At 36.2% G+C, this 14,011-nt stretch overlaps 5 protein-coding genes across 7 annotated transcripts; 3 read left to right on the top strand and 2 right to left on the bottom strand.

Annotated features, from left to right (window-relative positions):
- On the top strand, positions 873–3,351 carry LOC104714360 (probable DNA replication complex GINS protein PSF1). 3 transcript variants are annotated; one of them, XM_010431693.2, is made up of 7 exons: positions 873–1,216; positions 1,454–1,576; positions 1,874–1,941; positions 2,036–2,149; positions 2,229–2,412; positions 2,500–2,649; positions 3,168–3,351. In XM_010431693.2, exons 2-7 carry the CDS (start codon positions 1,502–1,504, stop codon positions 3,192–3,194), a joined length of 618 nt encoding a protein of 205 aa, XP_010429995.1. In that variant the 5' UTR covers positions 873–1,216; positions 1,454–1,501; the 3' UTR covers positions 3,195–3,351. The 3 variants fall into 3 exon arrangements, with proteins under 3 accessions (XP_010429995.1, XP_010429994.1, XP_010429996.1); XM_010431692.2 differs by having other exon boundaries at positions 873–1,245; XM_010431694.2 differs by having other exon boundaries at positions 874–1,245; positions 2,241–2,412.
- Positions 3,834–4,952, top strand: LOC104714358. Its single transcript, XM_010431691.2, has 3 exons — positions 3,834–4,047; positions 4,281–4,512; positions 4,598–4,952. Exons 1-3 carry the CDS (start codon positions 3,956–3,958, stop codon positions 4,880–4,882), a joined length of 609 nt encoding a protein of 202 aa, XP_010429993.1. The 5' UTR covers positions 3,834–3,955; the 3' UTR covers positions 4,883–4,952.
- Positions 7,292–8,566, top strand: LOC104715997. Its single transcript, XM_010433356.1, has 3 exons — positions 7,292–7,332; positions 7,949–8,141; positions 8,235–8,566. Exons 1-3 carry the CDS (start codon positions 7,292–7,294, stop codon positions 8,517–8,519), a joined length of 519 nt encoding a protein of 172 aa, XP_010431658.1. The 3' UTR covers positions 8,520–8,566.
- Positions 8,668–11,752, bottom strand: LOC104715996. Its single transcript, XM_010433355.2, has 11 exons — positions 11,519–11,752; positions 11,201–11,326; positions 11,003–11,090; positions 10,624–10,709; positions 10,297–10,512; positions 10,001–10,125; positions 9,825–9,876; positions 9,447–9,568; positions 9,272–9,352; positions 9,138–9,192; positions 8,668–9,049 (listed from the first exon to the last, which is right to left on the bottom strand). The coding sequence occupies exons 1-11, from the start codon at positions 11,627–11,629 to the stop codon at positions 8,924–8,926; spliced, it is 1,188 nt and encodes a 395-aa protein (XP_010431657.1). The 5' UTR covers positions 11,630–11,752; the 3' UTR covers positions 8,668–8,923.
- Positions 12,321–13,835, bottom strand: LOC104714357 (cytochrome c oxidase subunit 5b-2, mitochondrial). The gene is made up of 6 exons (XM_010431690.2): positions 13,584–13,835; positions 13,321–13,406; positions 13,023–13,073; positions 12,864–12,930; positions 12,703–12,782; positions 12,321–12,607 (listed from the first exon to the last, which is right to left on the bottom strand). The coding sequence occupies exons 1-6, from the start codon at positions 13,747–13,749 to the stop codon at positions 12,551–12,553; spliced, it is 507 nt and encodes a 168-aa protein (XP_010429992.1). The 5' UTR covers positions 13,750–13,835; the 3' UTR covers positions 12,321–12,550.

The following is a 14,011-nucleotide window of genomic DNA, read 5'->3' as shown; positions in this document are numbered from 1 at the left end:
GCAACGGGTAATTATGGGAGTAGAATCTGGTAATAATTTACTTTTTTCTTTTTCATTTAACATTAATTTTGAGCCTCATCTCATCTGCCCAAAATATGATAGTAATATTTTTCCAAGAGACATCGCAAAAGCATATATAATAAAGTTTTTTTCAAACCATTAGTCCAACATGGATTAATTAAGAAAATCCACCGTTGATGGCTCGCTGTTCATGCCTGATTTGATTGGGTTGGTTGATAGTATATAGTTGACATTCTCATTAGATTAGATGAATGATTCGTCCGTAATTAAAAAGAAAAAAAGAATAATCAAACAACAAATTCGAACCTATTATTATCCTTAAATGGATAAAAAGTAGGAAACTTTGAAAGGTGTGCATTATTATTTTGTTGCTTACATGGCTTGCTGGACCATGCAATCCCATTTGTATTGTGGACAGTAACCATTCATTCATGTGCCACTCCTTCATATATATATGGACAACAAAATTTGCGTGGCCATGATCTCGTCATATATATGCTTTCAAATCCCCTTTCTGAAATCTTGCTACAATTATATGGAGGATCTTGAATATTGATTAGTTCAACGGCCAGATAAAATAAAGGCACGTATGCGAGCAAAACGGCTGCAACTTAAATTTCTTTAATGATGGTTAGAAAGAGAAATCATATTGTTTTAAAAAATAAGAGGGCTGTAACTTACAAACATAACTGTGTAGAACACCAAAATATATTGTATCAGTTTCATTGATTTTCTGATGATCAGCGGAGTTTATTGAATATTTTTACCAATTTAACTGAGTTAAAAGATGAAAGTAAAATCCAAAAAAAAAAAAAAGGTGAGTGGACGCGATAAAAGAAAATAAAAGTAAAAAAAAAAAATAAGGAAGGCTCTAGCGCACTGCACACACAGCACATGGATTCGATTCCTCCATGGCTCTCGCGCTAAATCTCGAAAGCATTTTCATTCCCGCCCAAAAAGAAGAAGCCTTAAACTAAAATTTAGTGTTTTGAGTTTTGCCGCCGCCGCCGCCGCGAGAACTTAGTTAGATTATTGGCTGGATTCGATCGCCCCGCCGCGAGAACTGACACTGTTTCCGGTGCAGATCCATCTCCGCAAAGCCTATTTTTAGATCTACGGTTTTGTTGCCTTCTTAAAGATTTCCTGTTGGCTGGATTCGATCGCGCCGCCGCGAGAACTGACACTGTTGTTTCCGGTGCAGATCCAAACCCTATTTTTTTTCTAGTGAGTAATGTTTGATTTAGATCTACGGTTTTGTTCCCTTCATCTATCTGAAACGCTTTTACATCATCCACAAACCCGACTTAGGTTCGATTCACATTTATATAAGCCTTTCTTCTCCAAGAGGCAATAATTTGTATTCGCGTAGATGTCTAATTTCCCAAATTCGAATTTTCGAATTTTAATGATGAATTTGCTCTTATATCTGTAGATGTCTGATTTCACAAATTGAACAAAAACAAAAGTGAAGGAGCCAACCATGTACGGGAGAAAAGGGTATCAACTGTTGAAAGATTTTGCCTCCGGAGAAAAAGGCCAGCTCAAACCTTTTAACGTAAGTCCTCAACCTCTTAACTTTGTGACTGGTTGGTGGGAGAAGCCCTTTTTTTTTTATTGTCTTGACTCGCTATGGTCTGAAAAAGTTCTGCTAAGAATGTACAATGGAATATATACTAGGCTAGACTTGGAACTTGACCTGTTATAGACATGATTCTAAATCTAGACGAATGTTTTCATGTTGCTGCTTCTGTGTGATCATCAGTTTCACTCTTGCCCCTTATTAGATTTGTCCCTGCTTGGTCGCCTTAGTTATGTTATATATATATCACTTATTGTATTTCTCTTCTAACAGAGCAAGCTTTTTGACGAGACTATTGAAGAATGTGACCAGAATCACCATCTTCTCCAGTCCTTGATTAGGTCTTTTTCCTTTCTCTTCACAAATTTTACACACTAGGGTTGCATTTACTTACTCTTTTTCTGATTCATTGAAGTTGGACGTTTCCACTTACAGGAAAATGCAGCAAGAAGATTTGGATGTTCCGAACAATAGAAACGCTGACCACTATGGAGCTCTTATTCATCACCTTTCCTTGATGCGGAACAAGCGCTGCCTCATGGCTTACGTGTGAGATAACCCACCTTCTCTATCAATAACTCCAAATAATTTCAGCACACATTTGTTTAGTTTTTTTTCAAATATATAGCTGCAATTGTAGGTACAACCGAGCTGAAATAGTGCGTGATTTGGCATGGAGAGTAGGCCTTGAACTTCTCGACCTTCCCTCTGAAATCCAAGAGAAGCTCACTTCATTGGAGAAGGAGTACTTTAAGAACCATTCCGTTGCTCTGAAATCATACATGGGAAAAGTAGGAATCGAGTTGAATGTCGTAAGTTCTCTTTTTTTCCACCACCCTGGCTTTGCGGATTATCATAAACATGAGTTCAATTGGATTTGATGGGACTGTTTCTTGAAGGATATGGTGCCTCCAAAAGATCCTTACATTAAGGTCAGGATTCTGGATGATATTGATGAGGGAATCGTGCTGAGTGACAAAACAACAAATTTTGCCCGTCATTCTATGCATTTCCTCAAACGAACTGATGCTGAACCGTACATTGCTCGGGTCAGTCTTTTGTGTTATCCTCCCTAAAACTAGAATGATCTAAGCACATAAACTTCCGTGTTTCATAAATGAGGAATTCAAAAGTTTATGCAAAGCGCCTTGTCCAAATTTGCAGAGATGTAGAATAGAATCTTGATTACAGCCTTCCAGAGTAGGTTTAGTAGAAAGATAAAGATAAATTATAACTGAAAAGCAATACTAAAGAAAATCTGAGTAGTGATGATGCAAGTAGAAAGATAAAGAATACTGCTAAAGATAACTTATAACTGAAAATCTGAGTAGTGATGCAAGTAGAAGCGTGAAAATTACATAACGGGGAACTATTGCATAAACTGTGAAAGTATTGGTTTGTCTGGTCTCTACCATTTGATGTTTTTCATAGAATATATGCCAAAGGTTGTTTTTATTAATCTCAGATGCAGTCTGAATTCATTACCAAATTTGAAAAACGGTTCTTGTGTGTACCAATCGTTTGGATAAAGTGTTTCTAAATGTTGAGATTGTGAATTGGAAAACAGGGCCAAATGGAGGAGCTGACAGATTGATTGATTGATGAAAGAGCAGGCTCGGTCTGGGTCAGTGATAGAGAAGAATGTAAGCTTTTACTTAGCCATGTATAATTTGTAAGACAGGAACATGGAACCTCATACTTAAAACTCATGTAACAATTATATTTGATCTTACAAAGTTACTTTGTCTCTAGTGGATAACATCAGTTTTAGCAATATGGGCAAAATAGACAGGTGAAATTCCAATGAGCAAATCTTTAAAGGCATCAATTCTCTGTAGTTGTTTCTGTAACTTACTGTACTATTCACATTATGCAAGTAAAACCGTGCAACTAAAAAGATAGAAATCGTCCACAAATTCTGCAAAAAAAAAGTGAAATATGTTGCTTGTTACTCATCTTGTTGCAGAAAAGAGTGATATCTTGCCTCTTTAATTGTGAGGATTAGAGTTTCTACTTTGCATTTCAAATTGTGTTCTTGCTCTCTTGGTTTCCTTTTTACCATCACTACTTCTTCAGTATTTTATAATTCAAACCAAAATTTCGTCCTTAGACAAAAAAAGAAAACAAACAATTGAACAAATATTTCCTTTTAATTTTCTTTTACAAAGGGGGAAAAAAAAACATTTATACTTTCGTGTTGACCAAAAAAAAAGGGGAAAACGTGGGTGGGGGATAATAATGCCACACGCAATTCTCTCAAATTTTTTGGTTCCCTCTGCAAACGAAACCTTTTGAAAATTTTGGTGGTGTCATTAGTCATTCATTCTTATCAATTCTTCCGTCGAGGGAAAGAAAATGGCTGAATGGAAGAAATGGGCTTCGATAATCTCCGTTGTCGCGTCTTCTCTGTTCTCGTTCCTCATCGTCTTCCAGATTCCTCTTTTCAGGTTTCTATCCTCGCAATTCTTTTGTTTTTCATATAACGGACGACGCATAAGTAGCAAATGCGCGATTTTGAATCTATCAAACTGCTTCTGGGAATTAGGGTCTCTGAACATGCGTGTGCGAAATTGGATTTTTTATTAGAATTCTCGTATCTATAGCAGCCATTTCATTTTATTAGGGATTTGAATAACTCAATATTAGTCCTCACTACATGTGATTATTGTGTGTGTTGCAGAGTAGCGTGTAGGAACAAGAGGTGCGAAACACCATTAGAGGTTATATCCTCTGAGTTGATTGCAAATGAATTGGTTCCTTCATATGTTGTCAAGACCCTCCTTTTCCCTGGTGCCTTTGCCAAGTCTCTCCTTGCTGCTGGCTCCCCCAACTATCACAACTTGTTCTCCTCTTACGGTTTCGACCACATTTATCCATCTTCCTCCTTTTCACCTGACATTCGTCATCTCGAGGTTTTGCTTCTTCCCCTATTTCACTTTGCTATATGTATATATAACACTCCCAACCATGTCATCATATTCATATCTGCTTGATCAGGTCTTTGCTGGGAGTTGTTTATGTCTACTTGGTGCTTTACTGAACCTCTTCAAACCCACAAGGATTAGCTTCCTCGGAACGCTTTTGATATTCTGGGGTCTTGTCAGAGACATTCTTCTCTTGGACTCTGCTCATGATTGGATTACCGCACAGAGAAACTCTGTTCGTGTCTACCCGACGCTCTTTCTTGCATCCCTTTCTGCGTTTCTCTCCATGCGAAGCGACCTCAGGAAGATCATCAGATGTTGCAGATCTATGCCCTCCTTATCCACCAAAGGAGACTAGGCTTCTCTGCTTCACTAACTTAGAGATTCCAAGACTTAGAACATCAACGCATTTTGTTTTTCTTTTTCTCTTTCTTTTCTGAGAAAAAAGCTTCTGTAACTTTAGGATGTTTACAATCAGTCTTCCTAATGATGAATATGCGATTAAGGTTTCACTAATTCTTTCCCATCTCATCATATTCATGATGAATTTCATATATATATATATATATCAACCTGGAGACATCACAACTAAGCCAATTTAGCAATGAGTACAAACAGCTGAGAAGAAGGAAGAAAGTATTCTTGAAAATATTTCAACTTCCTCCTAATCCACTCGTACCAACCTTGTTAAGTTTGAAGTTAAAATGTTGCTGAAATTTGGAAATGTTGTTGCGTTTATCTTCTTGATGAAATTTCGGTTGATAATCTCACTCTCGGCAGGCTGCAAACGTGTTTGAGAGCCAATTAGCAGAATCTATATTAGAAGGAGATGGACAACTTGCTTTTAAAAAACTTGCAACGGCAAAACTTGAAACCATAATGCCAAGGATAGAAGGAAAAGGAGAGTTTGGTCAGGCGAGATGGAGGTTGGTGTATGCCCCACAGATCCCAAGTTTACTCTCTGTTGATCCAACTGTGGATCCTCTTAAGTCTCTGGCAAGCAACATATCATCATTTGGAACAGAAGTTGAAGTGCAGCTCGGAAAACGTCTTCAGGTCAGGCATAAACATATGAATCTTCTTTCTTCTCCATTTGCAACTTCATTTTAAAACTACCAAAATAAATACCAACCGGTTCTTGCTGTCTTTTATCTCTCTACAGGCCTCTGTGGTAAGACAGATGAAAGATTCTGAAATGGCAATGCAATGGACACTTATCTATCAGCTCACGAGCCGCTTGCGTGTCCTTCTGCTATCTGCACCTTCAAAACGTTTGCTTTTTGAATACTCTGCAACATCACAAGACTATAGCTTTGTTTCTTCCTCTGGATAAACCGTTTGTTGCAAAGGAAGTGCATTTGTGAATTGCTTGGTTTGGTGAGTACCGACAAGAAAAATTATTTTATTATTTTATTTGCTCAGGCTGTCTCTTAGTTCACTTCTTTTGGCCCTTTTTAGTGTTAAAAATGTAAAATTACATTGTAAACTAGGATTGTACACCACATGTCCATTTTTTTAATCTTTTTGTTTGTTATAGAAATTGCATTGAAAAAATTAATTTGAATATTTTATTATAGATTCGAATATGTCATTATGATTTTGAATCAATAAATCAGTTCATCTATTTATAACTATAATATTTGATACTAATAATAGATTTCATTAAAAGTGAATATTTGTTATCGAATAATAGGAAAGTTTTCGACTTTGACTAAGATAATAATGAATAAAGATCAGATTACACCAAAAATATAATCCAAAAATATTAAAATAGATTTTCTTCTTTTTATTCATAACCTAAATGTAAAATAAATCAAATGTAAAATAATTTATATCCGGATATACTTGTTTGGTTACAAAAATCCTAAAACAATTTTTAAAATATATTCTCCGTTTATAAAAATTAAAACCACATCACATGCCAAAAAAATCTAAAATTTTATCTTAAATCTAAAATTTTATCAAAAATCTAAAATCTAAAATCATATGTATAAATCTAATCAGATCATATGTATTAAATATAAAATCTAAAATCTAAAATTTTATCAAATCACATCATATATATTAAATAGTAAATTCAAATAACTAAATATAAGAATAAATAAAATTGAAAGGAGAATTATATTTTAATCTAACATATCGCTTTAAATTAGGTAGATATATTTTAGGAAAATTGAAATTAATATTATCAAGTAAGGAAATGATTGTGTTTAGTTGTAAGGATTGTAGAGAATTTAATTGAGACTTGTTTGGATATAAAGATAAAAAAAAATGGCCCAAAAATGTACTTCAAAAATGTTAAGTTTGAGAACCATAAAAGAGATTTGATAATTATGTTGAAAAGCCCAAAAAGCTTAAACTCAGGCTCATTAATCGTTTCTCCCAACGCTTAAAACTCAAAATATAATTGGGCTATGCCCATTACATCCAAGGGGAGAGATAGCCGCAAAATGGTAATAACACCATGGTGATGACAGTATCAATTCTCGTCTCCCGATCTGATTAGGGCTTTCTAGACAGCCGCAAAATCATGGTCAAGTCTAGCCGCATGATCTCCGAATCTAGACAGAAAAGAATAGGGAAAAAATTCCAACTCTTCAAGAGAAGAAGCTTAATCAAGATGGCAAGCTTCTGGGACGGGGAATCTAACGAGATTCCCTAGAACGCGACCGTTCCGAATGTCTTCCGCAATATTCAGCGTTTTTGCTACCGACGGCGGTGGCTCCTGGGTGACTTAAATGTTTATGCGGCTGACACCTGCGAGAAAATGAAAGACAAGCTCGATGAACTGAAGAATTATGACGGAGTGTTTGTTCATTCGGTTCGACTTATTCAAGATCCAAGTGAGTATTGTAGATGTGATAATTAATTCCGAATTTAACAATTTTTAAAAGTAATGTATTTTTTAAGTTGATTTGTTTTTAAATATAAATTAAATTTTTATTGTTTTTATTTAATTGTTAAAATTGTTTAATAATAAGTGTATTTTTGTCCATTTTCATTTCAAAATGTGTAGTTTTCAAATAACTATAATATTAAGTATAATTTTCAAATTTCTTTTCAAATTTAGTATATTCTTCAAATTGTCCCAAATAAAATCCCAAGTTTGGCAAAGAGCCATGTAAATCTATCGCTATTTTGAAACATAAACGAGCGATTTTTTTTTTGTTTTGGTTGAATTCATTAATATTTTAATAACTGGCATTAAGTTTGATATATCGACTGGTTGTTGTAAGTTATAGTCCTCCTCAACATTGTTTGTTGTCACATGAAACATATAAGTGTATAAGTACATAACAATACGATATTAATTAAAAAGAAAAATAAACCCAAATACACATCGACTTATAAGAAGAATTGGTAATAATAACTGAAGCAAAGAACAACACCGCCTTTTTTTTTTTTTGCTTTTATATATCTCAAGCAAAAATTGTTCCTCTGAGTTGATTGCAAGTGAATTGGTTCCTTCATATGTTGTCAAGACCTTCCTTTTCCCTGGTGCCTTTGCCAAGTCTCTATTTGCTGCTGGCTCCTCCAACTATCACAACTTGTTCACCTCGTACGGTTTCGACCACATTTATCCATTCTCCTTTTCAACTGATATTCATCATCTCGAGGTTTTTGCTTCTTCCCCTATTTCACTTTGCTAGATATAACAAACAACGCCTTTCATTACTCTTAACCATGTCATGTCATATCTGCTTTATCAGGTCTTTGCTGGGAGTTGTTTATGTCTGCTTGGTGCTTTACTGAACCTCTTCAAACCCACAAGGATTAGCTTCCTCGGAACGCTTTTGATATACTGGGGTCTTGTCAGAGACATTCTTCTCTTGGACTCTGCTCATGATTGGATTACCGCACAGAGAAACTCTGTTCGTGTCTACCCGACGCTCTTTCTTGCATCCCTTTCTGCGTTTCTCTCCATGCGAAGCGACCTCAGGAAGATCATCCGATGTTGCAGATCTATGCCCTCCTTATCCACCAAAGGAGACTAGGCTTCTTCTGCTCACTAACTTTATTCAATAGACAGATTCCAGTGACATAGTAGAACAACAACTCATTTTGTTTTTTCCTTTTTTACTTATAACTTGGGATGTTTACAATCAATCTTCATAATGATGAATGATGAATGTGCGATTAAGGTTTCATTAATTCTTTCCCATCTCATCATATTCATGATGAATTTCATATATATATGAATACATATATTACAACATCTCTTGGAAAAAAAAAAGAGAGTTAATCTTCCATGAGAGAACAAAAACCAATAATAATGCTACAGATGGGGAAACTACAAACACATGCCTGCATATGATACAGTTGTAAGAAACCAAAATGTATGTCTAAATAGAAAACATACACAAAGAGGATGGCATGTGCCCTTTAGTCGCACATCTTTCTACGATCCTCTTCTGCTTCGGCTGCCAGAACCATGAGCCAGATTATGAGATGGTCCCCCGCTTGTCTCTGCTCCTTTTAGTTTCTGTGCTTCCAGAACCTCAGCTTCCTCCATCAGCATTGCTAACTGCACCACACACTAACAGGTTTTCAAACCGAACATAAACATAAAAAACCATGAGAGAGAGAGAGCTTATTATAAGGAGAAAACATACCCGGATCTTGTTCTCCCTCAGCCTACCTTGAAGTGCACTGATGGCGGGACTCAAACTGCAAAAGCATATTAGAACCACCCATGTAACAAACGAACAAAATCACATATCAAAATGTTATAACACGCTTCACTAACCAGTATTCGATCAGCTTGCACATGGAAGCCTGATATGTCGATGTGTTGTGGATGAAAGCAAGAGGATGAACTCTCCCGTCTCTAGAGAAGAAACACAAGGAGCTTTTGCACTTTAAATCTCTATTATTATTAGGTATGAAATAAGATTTATAAAAAAAAAGAGTGAATCAAAAACCTTATGCTTTGCTGCACGGATTGGTGGTATGCAGCTCGTTCCTCCTCGTAGAGTACTCTTTGCAGATCCTTAAAAGAAGCTAGAGGTGAATTGAGTTCAAGAAGCGATGAAACATCACAAGACTAAAGCTTTGTTTCTTCCTCTGTTGCAAAGGAAGTGCATTTGTGAATTGCTTGGTTTGGTGAGTACCGACAAGAAGAATTATTTTATAGTTCACTTCTTTTGGCCCTTAAAAATGTAAAATTACATTGTAAATACCTTTTGTAAGTGAATATAAAATGGTATGCCACTTCATTGAGTGATTGGTGCCACTAGAAGTTATGGAAAATGTAACCAAAGTATATCCAACAAAGGACATGACTCGTGTGTGGATAATACTTCAGGAGAAACTAGATTCCAAAACACAAGCAGAATAGCAGCAAAGCAAATACTTGAGAACCATAAAAGAGATTTGATAATTATGTTGAAAAGCCCAAACAGCTTAAACTCAGGCTCATTAATCGTTTCCCCCCAACGCTTAAAACTCAAAAGTATAATTGGGCTAGGCCCATTACATCCAAGGGGAGAGAGAGCCGCAAAACAGTATTAATTCCCAATTCTCGTCTCCCGATCCGATTAGGGCTAGCCGCNCACCATTGTTAACAAAGAAAGCCCCAAAATCTGAAACTCTTCCTCCAGCCTACACACACATACAAAGCTCAAACATCAATGTGTATATATACAACATATCATCCCATGATTGTCTCTCAAAGAATTTGGAAAATGAGTTACTATACTAGGCACAAATTACAATATTGACAAGTTTCCATTAAGCTCTGAGTGAATTTCTACAGATTTAGGCAAAAGAGACCTTGGATCCGGAAGTTGTAGCAGTATCACTTGTGTCTTGCTCAGGAATATCTCCCCGACCAGAAGAGGATCTCGGAAATATAGAGTCTGATGAACTTAATGAAGATTCTAAATCGATGACAGAATCTTTATTAGCAAGAACCAGGCTCATTGATTTAGGAGTAGCATTAGGCTTTCCATCAGAGGATTGGAAAGCGATAACTTGAATTCTACCAACCTGGAGATATCACAACTAAGCCAATTTAGCAATGAGTCCAAACAGCTGAGAAGAAGGAAGGTAAGTATTCTTGAAAACATTTCAAGTTCCTCCTAATCCACGCGTACCAACCTTGTTAGCATCTTCACTAAAACAGGAAAATATGAGGCCAATAAACCCAGAATCTAAAAGCTGATACATAGCTTGTGTCCGAACATCTGCATCGAGAATAAACATGACATATAGATCATGAGGAACAAGATAGAACCATATACTATACTAGTCAACCCTAACCTAGCTCAAAACAAAAATAATAACATAGAGTAGTAGTAAGGTAACAAAAGCTGGAATCATTTGACTAGGTAAAGTAAGAAGTAACAATATAAAACCATATACTATACTAGTCAACCCTAACCTAGCTAAAAACGTAATAATAACAATACAGTAGTAATAAGGTAACAGAAGCTGGAATCATTTGACTAGTAGGTAAAGTAAGATAAAAAAAACATACCGACATGGGAAGGAAGGACGGTAATATGAGGATGGGAGTGGTACCATCCAATCACACGAGTAGTTCTGCCTGTTGATATGGTCATTCTGTGTCCAAGTTAGTTAAGGAAGAAGAATATATGAAAACTTGTTTTTAACCAAACCAATATCTCTACACAATCAGCCCTGAGCAATGTAAGCTTTAGGAAAAAAAGGATATATCAGCCTGAGCTGAAGCAGCAGCCAACTGTTCAGGATTGGTTTCGACTCGATCTTTCTGCCGATCAGACCGTGACTGAGGAGATGCTCCCCAGATCAGAGCTGTGGCACTTCCGTTTTTGGAGTACTAATCAATTGAAGAATCAGAACACATACAAACAAGAAACAAGATTTGATTAACTAATTGTTCAAGCCTTAATCGAGAAAACAGAGGCAAAAATCCAAACTTTGGGAGTGAATTGAGACAATTAAAAACAAGAATCTGAAGCAATTATCGAATCCAAGACAAAATTAAGAGTGTGTGAAGGGAGAAGCTCACCTCGATGTCGCCGAGAAGGAGACCCATGATTTCTTCGGTCTCGGTGGATAATGCGTGAGTGAGGCAAGTCAACCAGACATCCTCCGACATATTTACGCTTGTCAGAGACATTATTAGTTCCCGGAATAGAGATCTTTTTCGTATTTGCTTTCTTCGCCTTCTCTTCAGATTTTGATTTTATCGGACGAAACTGACTTTAATTTGTTCTGGAACTTTGTTAAAATTCCCCTTACAGTAAGTAAGTTCGCAGATGGCGCCTATATGATACACGCCGTTTACGGTGTTCCTCTCACTCCTCAGATCTGGACCGTATATTTTCTAAAATCTTTTACCCTTAATTAATCATTCATTCTCTTGCCTTATATATTGGGAAGTACTAATTTGTTACAGTATTTCCTTTTCTTTCATGAGATAAATCATCATTTATGGATTTATTTCTTTAATTCACATTAAAGTAACTAGAAAGTGATATTTAAAATATTTGTCTAGTTTGTATGAAATGGTTTCTTTAATTTTTTTAGACTATTAACTTTTAATTTTAAGCTCTAGTCACAAAAAGTTGATTTCATTGTATTGTATTTCTTTCTTAAATTTCACTCTCTTTTAGTTTTAAAAAAAAAATAGTTATTTTTACTATGTCACAGCTAGCAAAACCAACGTACATATTACTACACTATTACCCTTAAACCAACGTACATATAACTTTTTACTTTTAAGCTTTTTTACCATGAAATAGTTTTCTTTTTCGCTAACACTATACTTTTAGTATCAATAAACACAAATCGTTAAAGAGCATAAGAAGAAGAAAGAATGAATGTAGTAGTAGCATCTCTCAATTATTTGGCAAAACAAAAAATGGCGACGAGAGCCTGAAGATGGACATCTATTTTTTCGTGTTTAAAAACAATCGCTGAAGCCAAATTAGTAAAAAAAGCAAAGCAGGGAGAGTGAGATTTAAACAAAAACAAAACGAAGCTTCACGTTTTCCAGAAGTCACACTCTTTCTTATTACATTAGATTGTTTCCTTTGGATCAGTGATGATCATCGCCATGCCCGTCAGGAGGTCCTCCAGGGCCGACCACCTCAAGCTATACTCAAAACCATATTGCATTCATCAGTTAATCTAACACCACAGTACTTATGATGGATATAATATAATCTACTACTATGCTTGATGGCTAACCTTAAAATACTGTGTACACACAGGGCATTCAAAATGCTTGCCTTTCTCCAGCCAGAACCAGACAACATCATGCTCATCCTCTGAAGTTACAAAATGAATCACACTATATCCTTTGGTCTAAAAAGTGCACAACATTGAAACCAAAAAAATAAAAGACCCACCTCCTTCACCTCCAGGGCAACCAACTATTCTCATGTCGTAGTAGGATTTGACAACAGCAGGAGCTTCCTGAATAGCAGAAAACATAACAGTCAGACAAGATTCGAGAGCTTTCGCATCAAGAGATTACTATCGATCTTTTTATAATAACACTAACACACCTTTGTTCCAAAAGGCCCTTCGGGAAAGTCTATATCGTCCAGCTTCCTTCCCTGTGAAAGGTAAACTAGTAGCAATCAGAATCAAAATCAATACACCTATCCTATCTTTGATACTGACTACAGAACATATATATGATCTGATGATATAGATCCAAAAGGTAATCACTGAATACACACACTCCTACATATTATATATCATTAACCACAAGCTCTAAAGCAACAGAAAGATGTTGGTTAGCTAATCTCTAACAGTGTGCCTAAGTTCCTCTTTAACTATTTAGTCATGTAATCCGTGTACCTCCAATTCGGCTTCTAGTTCCTCTTTCTCGTGCCCAGTTGCAATAGGCATCACATCTTCAACACGCTTCTTCACAGCACTATCCGCTGTAATCAAACAACACAAATCAACCAGCTCGTCATTTTTTAAAATCTATCTTCCAGAAACCGAAACACAAATTACAGAATCTGGTTTCAACAATCTAAAAAAAGGTCCAATCCGTTATAGATCAAAGAACAAGCACACGATAAATCATCAGATGACAATAGAGATCCATAAATTACCAGCAGCGGAACCGATTTGACGAGATAAAATCGAGGAATATGCGGGAATGGAGGAGGCACGAGTCGAGAGAGTGGACTCGGCCAAGGCGTGTCTGCACGAAGGAGCCGCGCAGGATCCAACGGCGGCGATGGATTTAAGATGCGATGAAAGGATTCTCCTCCACATAATGAAAGCTAGGTATATCGTTTCCGATCTCAGATGATTCTCTCAGTCTCCGACTACCTTCTTCTGCAAACGGAAATGATAGATTTTGATTAAACAAAAGACAAGACACTCCCTTCGACTTTTTCGCTAGGGCCTGCTACTGGGCCTGAATCGTCCTACTTCTTGACCCATTATCAAACGAATCCAATATTTTACTTTCAGTCGATTTTTTAATTAATCTATATATACATTTTTTTTTTTTTTGAAAAAAATCTATATATAC

The sequence above is a fragment of the Camelina sativa genome, chromosome 9 (genome assembly GCF_000633955.1).
Source record: "Camelina sativa cultivar DH55 chromosome 9, Cs, whole genome shotgun sequence".
NCBI lineage: Eukaryota > Viridiplantae > Streptophyta > Magnoliopsida > Brassicales > Brassicaceae > Camelina > Camelina sativa.
Note: the sequence above shows the minus strand (reverse complement) of the source record. Positions and strands in the feature narration are given on the sequence as shown.

Coding starts and splice junctions, on each gene's coding strand:
- LOC104714357 (XM_010431690.2), bottom strand. CDS start 13,749: ATGTGGAGGAGAATCCTTTCATCGCATCTTAAATCCATCGCCGCCGTT. Junction 13,407..13,583: donor TCAAATCGGTTCCGCTGCTG/GTAATTTATGGA, acceptor GTTTGATTACAG/CGGATAGTGCTGTGAAGAAG. Junction 13,074..13,320: donor AACTAGAAGCCGAATTGGAG/GTACACGGATTA, acceptor TACCTTTCACAG/GGAAGGAAGCTGGACGATAT.
- LOC104714360 (XM_010431693.2), top strand. CDS start 1,502: ATGTACGGGAGAAAAGGGTATCAACTGTTGAAAGATTTTGCCTCCGGA. Junction 1,577..1,873: donor GCCAGCTCAAACCTTTTAAC/GTAAGTCCTCAA, acceptor CTCTTCTAACAG/AGCAAGCTTTTTGACGAGAC. Junction 2,150..2,228: donor CGCTGCCTCATGGCTTACGT/GTGAGATAACCC, acceptor TCAAATATATAG/CTGCAATTGTAGGTACAACC.
- LOC104714358 (XM_010431691.2), top strand. CDS start 3,956: ATGGCTGAATGGAAGAAATGGGCTTCGATAATCTCCGTTGTCGCGTCT. Junction 4,048..4,280: donor TTCCAGATTCCTCTTTTCAG/GTTTCTATCCTC, acceptor TGTGTGTTGCAG/AGTAGCGTGTAGGAACAAGA. Junction 4,513..4,597: donor CTGACATTCGTCATCTCGAG/GTTTTGCTTCTT, acceptor CTGCTTGATCAG/GTCTTTGCTGGGAGTTGTTT.
- LOC104715997 (XM_010433356.1), top strand. CDS start 7,292: ATGAAAGACAAGCTCGATGAACTGAAGAATTATGACGGAGT. Junction 7,333..7,948: donor CTGAAGAATTATGACGGAGT/GTTTGTTCATTC, acceptor ATATATCTCAAG/CAAAAATTGTTCCTCTGAGT. Junction 8,142..8,234: donor CTGATATTCATCATCTCGAG/GTTTTTGCTTCT, acceptor CTGCTTTATCAG/GTCTTTGCTGGGAGTTGTTT.